We start from the raw sequence: 18,226 nt of genomic DNA on the forward strand, positions 1-18,226 counted from the left end.
ATGGCCGGACGCCGTCTCACGCCTGTAATCCCAGCACTTTGGGAGGCTGAGGCGGGTGAATCATGAGGTCAGAAGATCGAGACCATCCTGGCCACCATGGTGAAACCTCATCTCTCCAAAAAAAAAAAATGCAAAAATTAGCCGGGCGTGATCGTGATGGCGGGCACCTGTAGTCCCAGCTACTCGGGAGGCTGAGGCAGGAGAATTGTTTGAACCCAGGAGGCGGAGGTTGCAGTGAGCCGAGATTGTGCCACTGCACTCCAGCCTGGCAACAGAGCAAGACTCCGTCTCAAAAAAAAAAAAAAGAAAAGAAAAGGAAAAAAAAAAAAAAAAGGCTGGGCGTGGTGCTTCACGCCTTTAATCCCAGCACTTTGGGAGGCCAAGGTGGGCAGATCATCTGAGGTTGGGAGTTCGAGACCAGCCTGACCAACATAGAGAAACCCAGTCTCTACTAAAAATACAATATTAGCCAGGCATGGTGCCCCATGCCTGTAATCCCAGCTACTCGGGAGGCTGAGGCAGGAGAATCGCTTGAACCCGGGAGGCAGAGGTTGTGGTGAGCCAAGATCACGCCACTGCACTCCAGCCTGGGCGACAAGAGCAAAACTTGGTCTCAAAAAAAAAGAAAAAATTACCACTGTGGCCGATTTAAGTATTCACGTCGTTGTGCAGCCACCCCCATGTCCACCTTCAGAATAGTTTTCATGTTTCCCGACTGAAACTCAGTCCCTGTGAAACACTGACTGCCCCGCCCCCATTCCCTGGAAACCAGCCTCCTACTTCCTGTCCCTATGAGTTTGATGACTCTAGGGACTTCATGTAAGAGGAATCGTACAGTGTTTATATGCTGTGCCTGGCTTATTTCACTGAGCATAGCATCCCCAAGGTTCCTCTGTGTTGAAGCCTGAATTCCCCTCCTTTTCAAGACTAGATGATATTCCATAGTGTAGATGTGCCACATTTTGTTTACTTGTTCATCTGTCGACAGACTCTTGGGTGCCCCTACTTTGTGGCTGTTATGAGTGTGCTGTGCTGGACACGGGTCCCTGCTTTTAATTCTTTGGGTGTACACCCAGAAGTGAAGTTGCTGAATCCTATGGCAATTCCGTGTTTAACTTTTGAGAAACTGCCAGACTGTCTTTCCCACAGTGTCTGTACCTCTGCGTATTCCCACCAGCAGCGCACAGGTTGCCAGTCTCCTGCATCCTCCTGAACGCCTGTTGTTTTCTGATTGATTGTTTTTTATAGTCACCATCCTAATGGGTGTGAGGAGGTATCTCTCAGTCTTTCACATCTCTTAAGTACTTTTTTTTTTTCTTTTTGTTTTGAGACGGGGTGTCGCTCTGTTGCCCAGGCTGAGTATAGTGGCACAATTGGCTCACTGCAACCTCCGCCTCCCGGGTTCAAGCGATTCTCCTGCCTCAGCCTCCCAAATAGCTGGGATTACAGGCTCCTGCCACCATGCCTGGCTAATTTTTGTATTTTTAGTAGAAACTGGGTTTTGCCATGTTGTCCAGGCTGGTCTCAAACTCCTGACCTCAAGTGATCCTCCCACCTCCATCTCCCAGAGTGCTGGGATTATAGGCATGAGCCACCATGCCTGGCTTCTTAATTTCTTTTTCTTTTTAACTATAACAACCCCTTTCTTCTTCTTCTTTTTTTTTTTTCCTGACAGAGTCTCACTCTGTCGCCCAGGCTGGAGTCTCGCTTTGTCGCCCAGGCTGGAGTGCAGTGGTGCGATCTCCGGTCATGGCAAGCTCCGCCGCCTCCCCGGTTAACGCCATTCTCCTGCCTCAGCCTCCCTAGAAGCTGGGACTACAGGCGCCTGTCACCACGCCTGGCTAATTTTTTTGTATTTTCAGTAGAGACGGGGTTTCACCGTGTTTGCCAGGATGGTCTCGATTTCCTGACCTCGTGATCCACCAGCCTCAGCCTCCCAAAGTGCTGGGATTACAGGCGTGAACCACTGCGCCCAGCCTCCTTAATAATTTTTAAGGATAAAAAAGGGTCTTAAGACCAAAGATTTTGATGGCCAGGCACGGTGGCTCAGATGTGTAATCCCAACACTTTGGGATGCCGAGGCGGGAGGATCCCTTGAGCCTAGGAGCATTAGACTAGCCCTGACAAAATAGGGAGACCCATCTCTATAAAAAAAAATTAAAAAATTAGCTAGGCATGGTACTGCATGCCTGTTGGTCCCAGCTACTCTCCCTAGCTGGAGGTGGGAGGACCTCGGGCCCAGTAGGTAGAGGCTGCAGTGAGCCCCACTGTACTCCAGCCTAGGTGACAGAGGGAAATTCAATCTCAAAAGGAAAAAAAAAAAGAAAACCAAAGAGTTTGAGCACTGCTGGCATGGACAGAAAGCATGCCCATCTCTCCGCTCTCAGTAATCCACTCACTCACCTCTTCCGGGTCCTTCTCACACGTCACCTCCGTGAAGCCTTTCCGGCCGTCGGGAGCCTCTTCTCCCATCCTGCGCCTCCTTGCTGCATCCAGCATGTGTCTCCATCCAGCACACCTTGCTCTCTGTCTCCCCGCTAGATTCCAGGCATGGGAAGGGAGGGGTTTTCTCTGTTTTATGTGGGGCTGCCTCCCTCGTGCCTGGAAAAGAGTGGCTGCTCAGTGCGTATCTGACGAATGAATGAATGAACGAAAGAGAGAGATCCGGCAGCCCAGGCAGAAATGGGGCTTAGGCAGGAATCAGGGGCTTGGGATCAGCCACGTCAGGTGTGCGGTGTCAGGGAGGCAGCTGGATGGGAGGCAGAGGAGGGGCTGGAGCTGTTGGTGTGGGGGTCCCTGGGATGGGGGCACCACTTGGAGAAGAGGCTGCTGGCCACGCCTGATGTCCCCACCCGTGCCGGGGCTTGTGTCTCGTGTGGACGGCAGGTGCCGTGAGCAGGTTGGGTGGCTCGGCCCCAGGAGGAGGGGCTTCCCTGTACCCCTGGGAGCCCAAGCCCCTTCTGAGGGCACTGACGCTTATGCCCCCCGGGTCTTCCAACACCTGCAGCCAACATGGCAGCAGCCTTCGGCGGTTTTCTCTACTTCTTCACCTACATCCCCTACTTCTTCGTGGCCCCTCGGTACAACTGGATGACTCTGAGCCAGAAGCTCTGCTCCTGCCTCCTGTCCAACGTCGCCATGGCAATGGGAGCCCAGCTCATCGGGAAATTTGAGGCGAAAGGTGAGTGTTTGCCTTGCCCAGCCTGTTCTTTCCGAATCAGTAACCTTCAAGAGCACCCAGACACAAGTGCCGCCAACAGCAAGGCTCCACCTGGGACGGTTGGTAGGCTGTTGGGACCGCTGAAGCCAGCAGCATCCGCAGACAGTGCTGAGTGTGGGCTGGGTAGCTGGGCACGGCCCCGGGCGAGGGAAGCTCAGCTGCATGGCACAGCCACAGGTGATGGGAGCCACAGGGCAGTGGGCCGAAGAAACCCAAAGCTCGGAGGACAAGAGGGTTGGATCATCCAGCAGCGCTGGCATCACACACATATCTGACTGATGCTGGGATCTAACTCAATGACCTGAGCCTCTTTGAGCTTTCATTTTTTTTTTTTAATTTTAAATATTTTATAGAGATGGGGTCTCACTACGTTGCTCAGCCTGGTTTCAAACTCCTGACCTCAAGCAATCCTCCTGCCTCAGCCTCCTGAATAGCCAGGATTACAGGTGTGAGCCACCACATCTGGCCTCTTCCAGCTTCCTGAGACATTCAAAATGATTATATCAGAGAGGCTGGGCGCAGTGGCTCATGGCTGTAATCCCAGCACTTTGGGAGGCCGAGGAGGGCAGATCATGAGGTCAGGAGATCGAGACCATCCTGGCTAACACGGTGAAACCCTGTCTATACTAAAAACACAAAAAATTAGCTGGGCATGGTGGCGGGTGCCTGTAGTCCCAGCTACTTGGGAGGCTGAGACAGGAGAATGGCGTGAACCCGGGAGGCGGAGCTTGCAGTGAGCTGAGATCATGCCACTGCACTCCAGCCTGGGCGACAGACTCCATCCCAAAAAAAAAAAAAAAAAATTACTACATCAGAGATCTCAGAGTCTAGGGTTTTAAGGACTTTTTTTTTTTTGACAGAATCTCACTCTGTTTCCCAGGTTGGAGGGCACTGATGTGATCTTGGCTCACCGCAACCTCTGCCTATGGGCTCAAGTGATCCTCCCACCTCAGCCTCCCAAGTACCTGGGGTCACAAGCATGCACCACCATGCCCGTCTAATTTTTTTGTATTTTTAGCAGAGGGGTTTTGCCATGTTGGCCAGGCTCGTCTCGAACTCCTGACCTCGTGACCTGCCCTTGGCCTCCCAAAGTGCTAAGATTACAGGTGTGAGCCACTGAGGCTGGCTGGTTTTGAGGGCTTCTGATGAACCACTGCTCTTAGTAAAGGGTAGAATTAGCATCTTCCCAGTGCCTCCTGCATTGACTAGTGATGGCAGCAGAGACGCCTGAGAGAGAAACAAGTGATAAATGACAGCATTTTTTTTCTTTTCTTTTTTGTTTTTTGAGACAGGGTCTCACTGTGTCACCCAGCCTGGAGTGCAATGGCACCATCACGACTCACTTTTTTTCTTAATTTTTATGAAATTAATTAAGTAAAACACTTCGTTGGTCGGCCTTTGGCCTATGGGCTCTCATTCTGTAAGGCCCGCCATGGGCACCAAACCTGGCCTGAGACCCTCCAGTTAGGCCCCCTCCCAACATTGCTGCATTGGGGGTCAAGTCTCCAACACATGAATTTGGGGGGCCCAGTCAAGCCATGGCACCATGCAGTTCCTAGCTGCAGCTTGCAAAGGTCTGGGTCTGTGGAAGGAGGTGGGAGTGTCCAGTGTTGCTTTGTCTTTCATTAGAACGATTCTTTGCAGTCGGCAGTGTCTTCTGACACTTTAGCTTTTACATTATCTGTGTTTCCACGTTTCCTAGTGTGTTGATAAAATGTAGACTTTGTTCTTTTGCTTTCTTTTTAACAATTTTTTTTTAGACACAGGGTCTTACTGCATTGCCCAGGCTGGAGTGCAGTAGCATGATAATAGCTCACTGTAGCCTCGACTTTCCAGACTCAAGTGATCCTCCCACCTCAGCCTCCTGAGTAGCTGGGACCACAAGCACGTACCACCATACCTGGCTAATTTGTCTGTGTTGCCTAGGCTGGTCTCAAACTCCTGGCCTCAAGTAGTCCTCCTGTGTCAGCCTCCTAACGTGCTAGGATTACAGATGTGAGCCACCACACCCAGCTAGAGTGAATTTTCTTAAAACAGACAAATCTCTGGTTGTTTGAAAGTGCAAATTCACCAAGGCTGGAGAGCATTATTTTCTTCGGGGTCCTTGGCCAAACAGAAGGTGTTTGGATACACAGATCCCCAGCGCTGTCAGGACTGCAATGTTGGCAAACCAGAGAGAAGATGAGAAACATGAGCTCCATTAAAGAGAGCTTTACACATGTTTGAAATATTTCTTTTTTTTTTTTTTTTTTTTTTTTTTTTTGAGACGGAGTCTCGCTGTGTCTCCCAGGCTGGAGTGCAGTGGCCTGATCTCTGCTCACTGCAAGCTCCGCCTCCCGGGTTCACGCCATTCTCCCGCCTCAGCCTCTCAAGTAGCTGAGACTACAGGCGCCCGCCACCACGCCCGGCTAGTTTTTTGTATTTTTTTTTAGTAGAGACGGGGTTTCACCATGTTAGCCAGGATAGTCTCGATCTCCTGACCTCGTGATCCACCCGCCTCGGCCTCCCAAAGTGCTGGGATTACAGGCTTGAGCCACCGCGCCCGGCCTGTTTGAAATATTTCTGTGATTAAAAAAGACTTACAGCCAAGGCAGGAAGAAGGAATTTGAGGCAGGAGTTTGAGACCAGCCTGGACAACATAGCAAGACCCCGTCACTACAAAATTAAAATGTGAAAAAAGAGTAATACTAGGCTGGATGGGGTGGCTCACACCTGTAATCCCAGCACTTTGGGAGGCCAAGGTGGGTAGATTACTCAAGGTCAGGAGTCCAAGACCAGCCTGGCCAACATGGCGAAACCCTGTCTCTACTAAAAATACAAAAATTGGTGGGGCATGGTGTCTCACGCCTGTAATCCCAGCACTTTGGGAGGCCAAGGTGGGCGGATGATGGGGTCAAGAGATCGAGACCATCCTGACCAACATGGCGAAACTCCATCTCTACTAAAAATACAGAAATTAGCTGGACGTGGTGGCATGCTCCTGTAGTCCCAGCTACTCGGGAGGCTGAGACAGGAGAACCACTTGAACACAGGAGGAGGAGGTTGCAGCGAGCCGAGATCGTGCCACTGCACTCCAGCCTGGCAACAGAGTGAGACTCCATCTAAAAAAAAAAAAATTAACCAGGTGTGGTGTCATGCTCCTGTAATCCCAGCTACTCTGAAGGCTGAGGCAGGAGAATCATTTGAACTGCGGAGGCAGAGGTTGCAGTGGGCCAAGGTCACACTACTGCACTCCAGCCTAGGTGACAGAGCAAGACTCCATCTCAAAAAAAAAAAAAAAAGATTTATGCTAAATGCACATTGACCCACATTGGCCTTAGCGAAATCATAGATGTGGGTGCATATGTATGTGTGTACATATGTGCATATATGTCACAGATTAATTGCAGGCCCGTCTAGTCAGTGAATGAGCTGTTGCTAGTCTGTGACTTAATGATTTTGTAATCTGCATTTATCTTCCAGACTTGAAGAAAGCTGTCCAACTTGTTATAAAACCAGGAAGGGAAAAGGCATGCCGACCAAGCAGTGACCGTGCAAGGTCACACGTGCACATGCGTGCCACCAGGGGCTTCAGGGTCCCTGGGCCCCCAGCCTGCCGGCTTTCAGGCCACTTTCCTGGTGTATCTTCCAGGCATGGGCATCCAGTGGCGAGACCTCCTGAGTCCCGTCAACGTGGACGACGACTTCTGCTTCGGGCAGGTGCTGGGGATGCTGCTGCTGGACTCTGTGCTTTATGGCCTGGTGACCTGGTACATGGAAGCTGTCTTCCCAGGGCAGTTCGGCGTACCTCAGCCCTGGTACTTCTTCATCCTGGTGAGTTCTGATGCCCGGCTCCTGATCTGCCGCCTCTGTGAGTGCAGAGGTGTCCCCATTGCCTGCTCAGGGACCCCTCCAAGTCCCCGGCATGCAGCGCCTGCGTGAGGCTGGGACACAGAACCCTGCCCTGTGCACAGGGAGTGGCATGTCCCCGAGGGCCCTTGGGACTAGTTCACAGAGAGATAAAGACCCACCATGCCCAAAAGAAATCCTTCTGCTCCAGAGCCTGACACAGAGGGGTGCAAAAAATGGGCTGCTCTAGTCCCCTCTCTGCAAGACCCACGCACACAGCCTCTGCTGCCCACCTGCCTCCTCAACTCCTGCCTCCTTTCTCGTAAAAAGTATCTGATTGTGCTTTCTGCCTACAAAATCTGGCTTCTTATAAAAATGATCGCATTCCTGGAATCTGTAGCTCAGTCCTACTGGTGAGATGAACACTGTTGACATTTGGTATGTACTTTGCCGAGTTTCCTTCTCTTCACTTACTGTCATAGAACACATATGGATGGACATATAGCATAGCTTCATTTGTTTTATAAAAATGTGTTTGGAGGCCTGGTGTGGTGGCTCACGCCTATAATCCCAGCACTTTGGGAGGCCAAGACAGGCGGATCACCTGAGGTCAGAAGTTTGAGACCAGCCTGGCCAACATGGCGAAACCCCGTTTCTACTAAAGAAATACAAAAAAAAAAAAAAAAATTAGCTGGGTGTGGTGGCAGGTGTCTGTAACCCCAGCTACTCAGGAGGCTGAGGCAGGTAGAATTGCTTGAACCCGGGAGGCAGAGGTTGCAGTGAGCTGAGACCGCACTATTATACTCCAGCCTGGGAGACAGAGCGAGACTCCGTCTCAAAAAAAAAAAAAAAGGCTGGGCGCGGTGACTCACACCTGTGATCCCAGCACTTTGGGAGGCTGAGGTGGGCGGATCACGAGATCAGGAGATCGAGACCATCCTGGCTAACACGGTGAAATGCCATCTCAACTAAAAATACAAAAAAATTAGCCAGGTGTGGTGTCAGGCACCTGTAGTCCCAGCTACTTGGGAGACTGAGGCGGGAAAATGGTGTGAACCCGGGAGGCGGAGCTTGCAGTGAGCCGAGATCAAGCCACTGCACTCAAGCCTGGGCGATAGAGCAAGACTCCGTCTCAAAAAAAAAAAACAAAACAAAAAACAGTGGGATCGGGGTGGACACAGTTGCTCATCCCTGTAATCCCAGCACTTTGGGAGGCTGAGGTGGAAGGATGACTTGAGGCCAGGAGTTAGAGACCAGCTTGGGCAACATAGTGAAGCCCCCATCTCTACAAAATAAGTAAAAAATAAAAAAAATTAGCCAGGTGGCACATGCCTGTGGTCCCCACTACTTGGGAGGCTGAGGCAGAAGAATCACTTGAGCCCAGGAGGTGGAGGCTGCAGTGAGCCGTGTTCACCACACTCCAACTTTGGTGACAAAATGAGAACCTGTCTCAGAAAAAAAAAAAAAGAATCATATTATCAAAAATGCTTAAAAGTTGCTTTTCTTAACCTAACAGTACAACTCAGATATCTTAAATACATATACGTATTTGTCTATTTATAAATATAGTTTTAAATTATCTAAACATATTGATAAATGTTGTTATATTTATAAATATATTTCTCTCTAAGTATATACCTTTTTTTTTTTTTTTTTTTTTGAGACAGAGTCTCGCTTAGTCGCCCAGGCTGGAGTGCAGTGGCGCGATCTCGGCTCACTGCAAGCTCCGCCTCCTGGGTTCACGCCCTTCTCCTGCCTCAGCCTCCCGAGTAGCTGGGACTACAGGCGCCCGCCGCCTCGCCCGGCTAATTTTTTGCATTTTTAGTAGAGACGGGGTTTCACCGTGTTAGCCAGGATGGTCTCGATCTCCTGACCTCGTGATCCGCCCGCCTCAGCCTCCCAAAGTGCTGGGATTACAGGCATGAGCCACCGCGCCCGGCCAAGTATATACCTCTTTAAGAAGCACTTTCATTTATAGTGACACACAGTATTCCATCCTGTGAGCTCATCACCACATACTTAACTAATTCCCTACCGATGGCTAGTTAAGGTCATTTTTTTTTTTTTTTTTGAGACGGAGTCTCGCTCTGTCCCCCATGCTGGAGTGCAGTGGCACCATCTCGGCTCATTGTAAGCTCCGCCTCCCACAGTGCTGGGATTACAGGCATGAGCCACCGCGCCCGGCCTAAGGTCATTTTTTTTTTTCTTTGATTCGGAGGCTAGTTCTATTGCCCAGGCTGGAGTGCAGTGGCATGATCTCAGCTCACTGCACCCTTCACCTCCCAGGTTCAAGTGATTCTCCTGCCTCAGCCTCCTGAGTAGCTGGGATTACAGGCGTGCACCACCACACCCAGCTATTTTTTTTTGTATTTTTATTAGAGACGGGGTTTCACCATGTTGGCCAGGCTGCTCTTGAACTCCTGACCTCAGGTAATGCACCCTCCTCAGCCTCCCAAAGTGCTGGGACTATAGACGTGAGCCACCACCTCTGGCCAAGGCCATTTCTGGTTTCATTCTTCAATTCCACAAATATTTATCAAGTGTCCTCTATTTTAATTCATCAACTGTAAGATGACACTGATCATTAGAGGTAATGGTTACTTTGTCTATCACCAAGAAAGAAAACTGCCACAGTTACACTGTGGCATTTTATGATTTAAGATGCATTCTGATTTTTTTTTTTTTTTTTTTTTGTGACGGAGTCTCACTCTGTGGCCCAGGCTGGAGTGCAGTGGCGCGATCTCAGCTCACTGCAAGCTCTGCTTCCCGGGTTGACGCCATTCTCCTGCCTCAGCCTCCTGAGTAGCTAGGACTACAGGCGCCCGCCACCACGCCCAGCTAATTTTTTTTGTATTTTTAGTAGAGATGGGGTTTCACCATGTTAGCCAGGATGCTCTTGATCTCCTGACCTGGTGATCCACCCGCCTCAGCCTCCCAAAGTGCTGGGATTACAGGCGTGAGCCACCGCACCCAGCCAAGATGCATTCTGATTTTAAAATAACTTTACATATGAGAGCTTTGTCCCTGAGAACCAGTGGAGTGCAGCGTGTGCCGTACGCCCTTCCGGATGCTGGAAGTGCACTGGGCACGGAGCTGAGGGTGAATGAGTCCCTGCCCCGCAGCTGCGCTGGCGCTGATCCTGCCAAGGCACTGCTTCCACCTTCCCTGGTGCTCTGCCCACACCACTGTGCCAACTGCATCCATGTAGGCACCAGGCTGTCCTCGAGGGCAGTGTGTGAAGTGTGTGACTGTGTTCTTACCCCGTGCACTGAGCTGTTTCTGTGATGGCCACAGAGAAGATGGGAAGAGGCTTCCTTGTACTAGAGGGAGCATGGCGCCTTCAGCTTCTCTTGCTTACAGTCATGAGCTCACGTGGGGCTTGAGCAAAGAAACAGCCCGGTTGGCATGGGGACACAGCTTCCTTTCCATTTTGGCCCCAACATCCCTCTGGACTGGAGCGTTAGATAACTTCTCTCTGTATGAAATTTCATAGCTGACAAACTCCCTTTCCCCTGTATCGGATCTGAGTTCATCTTCACAAGCCTGTGTGTAACCGTTACACCCACTCACCAGGTTAGGAAACTGAGGCTTAGAACCTTCACAGGGATGAAACAAGTCAGGGTGCTCTGGGGCTGTCCCTGAGCGGCGCCTTCTCCACAGCAGTGTCGCAAAGGCGTGGGACGGAGGGTGCGTGGCTGTGTGCATCTAGTGTGTCTGCTGGTTGTTGCTTTGCTCGTTACAAACAGAACAAACTGACAGCTGTCTGCTTCCCTCCCAGCCCTCCTATTGGTGTGGGAAGCCAAGGGCAGTTGCAGGGAAGGAGGAAGAAGACAGTGACCCTGAGAAAGAGCTCAGAAACGAGTACTTTGAAGCTGAGCCAGAGGACCTGGTGGCTGGGATCAAGATCAAGCACCTGTCCAAGGTGCCACCTCCTGTGGGGACAGGGAGGGTCGGGGCTGCTAGGACCATGGGGAAGACTTACCAACATGGCGGGTGAGACCTCATGGCCCGCCATGTACTCCCTCTGAGCCTTGCTACTTCCTGCCCTGAAAGAGGGCAGGAACCCTCCGCTGCCCTCTAACCAGTTCCTCAGGGCACAGACCACATCTCCAGCTTCTCAGGAAATGCCAGACTCAGCCATCCAGCAGTGCCTCGGCCTCATGGGCCTCGCAGGGTTGCAGAGACACTGAGGGTGTCTGGGACGTGTTGGGGCTGGGGGAGACCAGAGGGGAGCAGCCAGGAGCAGCATCTGCCCGAAACATCCCTCCCCTCTGCACACTGATGGTGACGCTAGGCTTGGTTCCTTCTGAGACGCTTGGGCAGGGGAGCAGGAGAGGCCTTGGCCATGGGCCTCGGGGCTGTGGGTAGCCCAGGGCAGCCTCTGCCTTTCCTGCAGGTGTTCAGGGTGGGGAACAAGGACAGGGCGGCCGTCAGAGACCTGAACCTGAACCTTTACGAGGGACAGATCACTGTCCTGCTGGGCCACAATGGCGCCGGGAAGACCACCACCCTTTCCATGCTCACAGGTGAGGACTGGACGGCCTCACGTCCCCTGCCACCGGCAGGCCCCCCTTTAACATCATCTCAGCGCAAGCCCTGCCTCATTCCCTCAACGGGGCTTTCGGGCCTTCCCCAACCACAGCGGCAAGAGATGCGCCTCAGCCCCGCAGGCCCAGCGGGACATGCAGGGACTTCCCTCCTTACTGCCTCTGTCCAGGACATGCCAGGGGACCCCCAGGGACCCCTGCCCTCCTCACTGCCTCTGTCGGTGGATGCCCGAGCTTGACGGGGTCAGTAAAAACAGGCCACACAGGAGCAGCTCAACCCCATGCTAATTCTGTCACCAAACCCCCCTATTAGAGCTCTCCCCTGTGCACCACACCCCCTGCTGGCATTTCACTCTGTCTTCCCCAAGCACCAAGGTGTCTGGCAGTGGCACAGGCTGGGACCTGGGGCAGGGACTGATTGTGGTGACTCGTCTGTGTGTGTGTGACGTGGGTTTCTCCTCGCTAACCAGCTGTGCGTCCCGGTGGCAGGGCTGTTTCCATGCCGCTTCTTTTTCCCACTGGCCCAGCTGAAGCCCACCCCGGTGGGAGCGGGGTTCCCGGCCCTCTCAAGGGCAGGGTCCTCAGAGGAAATTAGGGGAGACAGACGGGGTAGGTGCCATTACCCCAGGTGCTGACGAGCAGGATCTTCATGCTCAATGTGGGGTCTCCTGCTGGGCCCCAGGTCTCTTTCCCCCCACCAGTGGACGGGCATACATCAGCGGGTATGAAATTTCCCAGGACATGGTTCAGATCCGGAAGAGCCTGGGCCTGTGCCCGCAGCACGACATCCTGTTTGACAACTTGACAGTCGCAGAGCACCTTTATTTCTATGCCCAGGTGAGCTGGGGGCCAGGGGTGTCCTGGGGTGTTTCCACTGATGTGCTCGAGCTTCCGGGGCAGTCTTCCAAGAAGCTAAACTGGAGGAGGGAACCAGGAGGACAGGAGCCAGGGTTCTGAGTGCAGCCACGTCAAAGAGAGGTTCCTCTCACCAGAAACTCTCTGGCCAGGGTCAGCCTTCTGCCAGGAGCCTGCATTTCCTGCGTCCCCTGTCGTTGCAGCTGAAGGGCTTGTCGCGCCAGAAGTGCCCTGAAGAAGTCAAGCAGATGCTGCACATCATCGGCCTGGAGGACAAGTGGAACTCACGGAGCCGCTTCCTGAGCGGGGGCATGAGGCGCAAGCTCTCCATCGGCATCGCCCTCATCGCAGGCTCCAAGGTGCGGCGGTGGGACTGGAGGCAGTGGGCTCCCCTCCTGCTCCACCTGGGCTGGCCCTTCCGCCATGGCCCAGGCACCTTGGCCCTTGACTCCCCAGACAAGGCCATCACCATCTTTGGAGGACTCAAGCTGACTCTGCGAACCCCTTGATGGGCCAGCCTGAGGTGTGGCTCTACCAGCGTCATGAGGCTGTGTCTCTGCCTCCAGGTGCTGATACTGGACGAGCCCACCTCGGGCATGGACGCCATCTCCAGGAGGGCCATCTGGGACCTTCTGCAGCGGCAGAAAAGTGACCGCACCATCGTGCTGACCACCCACTTCATGGACGAGGCTGACCTGCTGGGAGACCGCATCGCCATCATGGCCAAGGGGGAGCTGCAGTGCTGCGGGTCCTCACTGTTCCTCAAGCAGAAATATGGTGAGTGGTGGGGCCAGCCCGCAACGGGGTCAGTGTCCTGGCTGCTGTGCTGAGGGAATGGCTGCTACCCACATGAAGGGCCCTGAGATCAGGCAGGGGTGGCCTTTTCTGGACCTCCTGTCTGTTGCCTTTGGGTGGAGAGCCCAACCAGGCAGGGGGGCTTGTGAGAGGGAAGAGGCAGGAAACGGAGCTGAAAGTCTCAATTTGGTTAGGATGTAGTTCAGCCATGACCAGAAAAACAGAGGCCAAGCCCAGTGCCACAGAGCAGCACTGCCCTTGGAGAGGCCGACACACGCACCAACGTGGCAGCTCCCTCGTAAGAGCAGCTCACAGCATGGCCAGGGCCAGCGGCTGACGGGATCTGGGCCCAGGCCTCTGACTGCGCAACTGCAGCTTCCCTTTCAAGGTCACCTCGTGGTCCAGCACGGTCCGGGTGTGCCAGCGTCCCCCACATTCTGATAGGAGGTGGAGCAAAGACATAGGAGCCGTCTTCCCCTTAGGACACCCCCCAACCTCAAGTGCACATCCCACTTCTGCCCCCTAGTGACTGAGTGGCAACCCAATGTGGTCAGCAGCAGGCTGGAGGAGATGGCCTGGCAGCCACGTGCTCAGCCAAGATACCAGGGTTTTGTTACCAAGAGGGAGGAGAACAGACCTTCGGAGATATGGAACCATCCACCACGGCCTCTGAGAGTTCCACTGGCCACTTCCTGCCCCACTGCCCAGTTGGCAGAGCCACTGCTCTTCCTGGGCCTGGCATCCTTGTCTCTAAAGAGGACATGGGGCCGGGCATGGTGGCTCACCGCCTGTAATCCCAGCACTTTGGGAGGCTAAGGCAGGCAGATCACTTGAGGTCAGGAGTTCAAGACCAGCCTGGCCAACAAGAGACAGCTACATGGCCCTGTGAAGCAAAAGGAAGCCAGGAAGGTAACAAGTAAGGGTCCAGAGAACTTCGGTTTTGTTTCTGGGAATACTGTGCACATTTAAAGTGTAATATATGACTCCAGAACCATGATGATAAGTTTTACACAACACTCAACACCTGTCACAACTATCTCTACTAAAAATACAAAAAAAACTAGCCAGGTAGGGCGGTGCATGCCTGTAATCCCAGCTACGTGGGGAGGCTAAGGCAGGAGAATCACTTGAATCAAGGAGGTGGAAGTTACAGTGAGCCAAGATTGTGCGGCTACACTCCAGCCTGGGTGACACAGTGAGACTCTTGTCTCAAAAAAAAAAAAAAAAAGGACATGGAATTCCATCTCCATCTTCTGCACGGTGACGTTGGGGAAGAGGTGAGATGCATCTATGATAGTGCCGTGCAGTGTGGTCCTGCAGCCAGTAGCTCTCGCGCCTGCTGCTGCTGACAGTCCCTTCCTAGAACCGCACCATAACCGTCAGTGTTAATCCCACAAGAGAGAAGCCCTCACACGTGGTCCGTCGCTGCTGCTCATATCCTTCCCTGGTGCTTGTACAGTTAGGGTGAGACCCCACCTTCCAGCAGGTGGCCCTGACAATGCTCAGCACCCTAGATCCCCAGCAGCTCTTCCCAGCAGGAGCAGGAGGCAAGATCCTCGGGACAGCACGGGGAGCTCCAAGATACATTCATTCTGCTTCAGCTGCCCACCTCCGGTTCCCTGGTCTCCTTCCCACCAGCTTGCCTGGTGTGAGCCCTAGAGACCCCGGGTGGGCATGAAGAGACCTGGGGGCTCAGCCAAAGATCTCACACGTGGCCCTGTGTTCCAGGTGCCGGCTATCACATGACGCTGGTGAAGGAGCCACACTGCAACCCCGAAGGCATCTCCCAGTTGGTCCACCACCACGTCCCCAACGCCACGCTGGAGAGCAGCGCTGGGGCTGAGCTGTCTTTCATCCTTCCCAGAGAGAGCACACACAGGTACGCCTCCCAGGGAGGGCACGCACAGGTATATATCCAAGATGGAATCCCCGTGGGCCATGAGGGCTTGGTGCTCGGAGGCACCTGCTCTGCCCCTCTCTGGCCTGGCCAGTCAGCACTCTTAGACCCTCAGCCTGGGCACCATCAGCCCAGATGAATCTGCTTGGCTGGGTCCTAGGTGCCAAGCCTCCTAGCAAGGAGAAACATAATTAGGACCTGAAAAGGAGAAGCACCTATCTGACTCACCAAACGGGTGCTCAGTGCTTATGCAGGGCTCACACTCCCCCTTCTGTCACCAGGTTCAACACAGGCTGCAGCTGCACTCAGAACTACTTGTGAAACTGAGAGTCTGTATTTGTACACAGGTGGTGAATCTGGTCTCAGTGTCAGAGCTGGAGATGTTAGCACCTGCTCATCACTGTCTCATACACACGGCAGAACCAGCAAGGGGAGGGAAGCCAGTTTTCTATGACAGTATCAGTCTGGATATTATCTGGATAATATCAGTTGGTTGCACTTTTCTCCAGTTTGTTGTTTGTTTGATTTTGTCAGATTTTTTTTCCATTTTCCATTTATTTATTCTATTTTATTGTTATTTATTTATTATTTGTTTTGAGATGGAGCCTCACTCTGCTGCCCAGTCCGGAGTGCAGTGGCACGATCTCGGCTCACTGCAACGTCTGCCTGCCAGGTTCAAGCGATTCTCCTGCCTCAGCCTCCCAAGTAGCTTGGGACTACAGGCGTGCGCCACCATGCCCGGCTAATTTTTGTATTTTTAGTAGAGATGGGGTTTCACCATGTTGGCCAGGCTGGTCTCAAACTCCTAACCTCAGGTGATCCACCCACCTCGGCCTCCCAAAGTGCTGAGATCTCAGGCAAGAGTCACCATGCCTGGCCACATTCATTTGTTTTAAAGACAAGGTCTTGCTCTGTCACCCAGGCTGGAGTGCAGCGGCGCAATCATAACTCACTGCAGCCTTGAATTCCTGGGCTCAAGTGATCCTCCCACCTCAGCCTCCCAAGTAGCTGGGACTACAGGTGTGTATCAACATGTCCGGCTACATTTTTTATTTCTTTGTAGAGATGGGGTCTTGTTATGTTGCCCAAGCTGGTCTTGAACTCCTGGGTTCAAGTGATCCTTCCGCCTCAGCCTCCCAGAGTTCTGGGATTACAGGCGTGAGCCACTGCACCTGGCCTAACTTTTGTACTTAATGTAGCAACATCCTTTCTCTTGTGATTTCTTCTATTAATTTTATTCTTAGAAAGTGTTTCCCAGCTGTGTGCAGTGGCTCATGCCTGTAATCCCAACACTTTGGGAGGCCAAGGCGGATGGATCACAAGGTCAGGAGTTGGAGACTAGCCTGACCAACATGGTGAACCCCTGTCTCTACTAAAAATACAAAAATTAGCCTGGCATGGTGGTGGGAGCCTGTAATCCCAGCTACTCAGGAGGCTGAGGCAGGAGAATGGCGTGAACCCAGGAGCAGAGGTTGCGCTGAGCCAAGATCACGCCCCTGCACCCCTGCACTCCAGCCTGGGAAACAGAGCGAGACTCTGTCTCAAATAAAAAAGAAAACCAGGGAATCAAACCATATGAACCTCACTTTTAGCCAGGCATGGTTGCTCATGCCTGTAATTCCAACACTTTCAGAAGCCAAGGCAGAAGGAGAAGGAGACCAGCTTGGGCGACATAGTGAGACCCTATCTCTACAAAAAAATTAAAAATTAGCCACGTGGCCTGGCACGGTGGCTCACGCCTGTAATCCCAGCACTTTGGGAGGTCGAGGCGGGTGGATCACAAGGTCAGAAGATCAAGACCATCTTGGCTAACACAGTGAAACCCCGTCTCTACTAAAAATACAAAAAATTAGCCGGGCATGGTGGCAGGCACCTGTAGTCCCAGCTCCTCGGGAGGCTGAGGCAGGAGACGGGTGTGAACCCGGGAGGCGGAGCTTGCAGTGAGCCGAGATCGCGCCACTGCACTCCAGCCCGGGCGACAGAGCGAAACTCCATCTCAAGAAAAAAAAGAAAAAAAAGGCATTTCAAGGAGTTAACCTCCTGTGGCCCCTCCTCCATTCTACAGGGAGGTGGAGTGGGGGGTGATTCATTTTAGTTTAGTTTAGTTTAGTTTTTGGAGATGGAGTCTTGGTCTGTTGCCCAGGCTAGAGTCCAGTGGTGCGATCTCAGCTCACCACAACCTCTACCTCCCGGGTTCAAGCAATTCTCCTGCCTCATCCTCCCAAGTAGCTGGGATTACAGGCACAAGCCGCCATGACTGGGTAGTGTTTTTTTGTTTGTTTTGTTTTGTTTTGTTTTTTGTATTTTAGTAGAGACAGTTTCACCATGTTGCTCAGGCTGGTCTCGAACTCCTGAGCTCAGGCAATTCACCCACCTCGGCCTCCAAAGTGCTAGGATTACAGGTGTGAGCTGCTGCACCTGGCCTCTTTATATTATTTATTTATTTATTTATTTATTTTGAGACAGAGTTTCACTCTGCCGCCCAGACTGGAGTGCAGTGGCACAATCTCAGCTCACTGCAGCCTCCACCACCTGGGTTCAAGTGATTCTCCTGCCTCTGCCTTCTGAGTAGCTGGGACTACAGGCACCTGCCACCACATATGACTAATTTTTTATGTTTTTAATAGAGACAGGTTTCACCATGTTGACTAGGCTGGTATCGAATTCATGGTCACCTCAGGTGATCTGCCCGCCTTGGCGTCCCAAAGTGCTGGGGTTACAGGCATGAGCCACTGTGCCTGGCCAAGGGGGTGATGCTTTAGGAACAAATTATCTAGAAAGTCACTGAGAAGTGACTCATCATGCTGGGTCTGTTTTTCAGGTTTGAAGGTCTCTTTGCTAAACTGGAGAAGAAGCAGAAAGAGCTGGGCATTGCCAGCTTTGGGGCATCCATCACCACCATGGAGGAAGTCTTCCTTCGGTCAGTAAATGTGTGTTTCCGTCCACCTAGGACTGGGCTCAGTGCTGCAGAGGATTTTCTTTTTTTTCTTTTCTTTCTTTCTTTTTTTTTTTTGAGACAGTGTCTCGCTCTGTCGCCCAGGCTGGAGTGCAGTGGTGCAATCTCAGCTCACTGCAACCTCCACC

The 18,226-nt window shown here is 52.5% G+C and overlaps 1 protein-coding gene across 1 annotated transcript in view; it reads left to right on the forward strand.

The window, feature by feature from the left end:
- Positions 1 to 18,226, forward strand: part of LOC101000026 (ATP-binding cassette sub-family A member 3) — a 60,105-nt gene that overhangs the window by 26,691 nt on the left and 15,188 nt on the right. Inside the window, exons 11-19 of the mRNA XM_003916379.4 lie at positions 3,008 to 3,181; positions 6,852 to 7,033; positions 10,827 to 10,970; positions 11,445 to 11,574; positions 12,278 to 12,432; positions 12,654 to 12,809; positions 13,017 to 13,227; positions 14,974 to 15,124; positions 17,964 to 18,062. Of these exons, the coding sequence (XP_003916428.1) occupies positions 3,008 to 3,181; positions 6,852 to 7,033; positions 10,827 to 10,970; positions 11,445 to 11,574; positions 12,278 to 12,432; positions 12,654 to 12,809; positions 13,017 to 13,227; positions 14,974 to 15,124; positions 17,964 to 18,062 (1,402 nt within the window). The remainder of the gene's footprint in view (positions 1 to 3,007; positions 3,182 to 6,851; positions 7,034 to 10,826; positions 10,971 to 11,444; positions 11,575 to 12,277; positions 12,433 to 12,653; positions 12,810 to 13,016; positions 13,228 to 14,973; positions 15,125 to 17,963; positions 18,063 to 18,226) is intronic.

This window comes from Papio anubis, chromosome 18 (assembly GCF_008728515.1).
Source record: "Papio anubis isolate 15944 chromosome 18, Panubis1.0, whole genome shotgun sequence".
In the NCBI taxonomy this organism is placed as follows: Eukaryota; Metazoa; Chordata; class Mammalia; order Primates; family Cercopithecidae; genus Papio; species Papio anubis.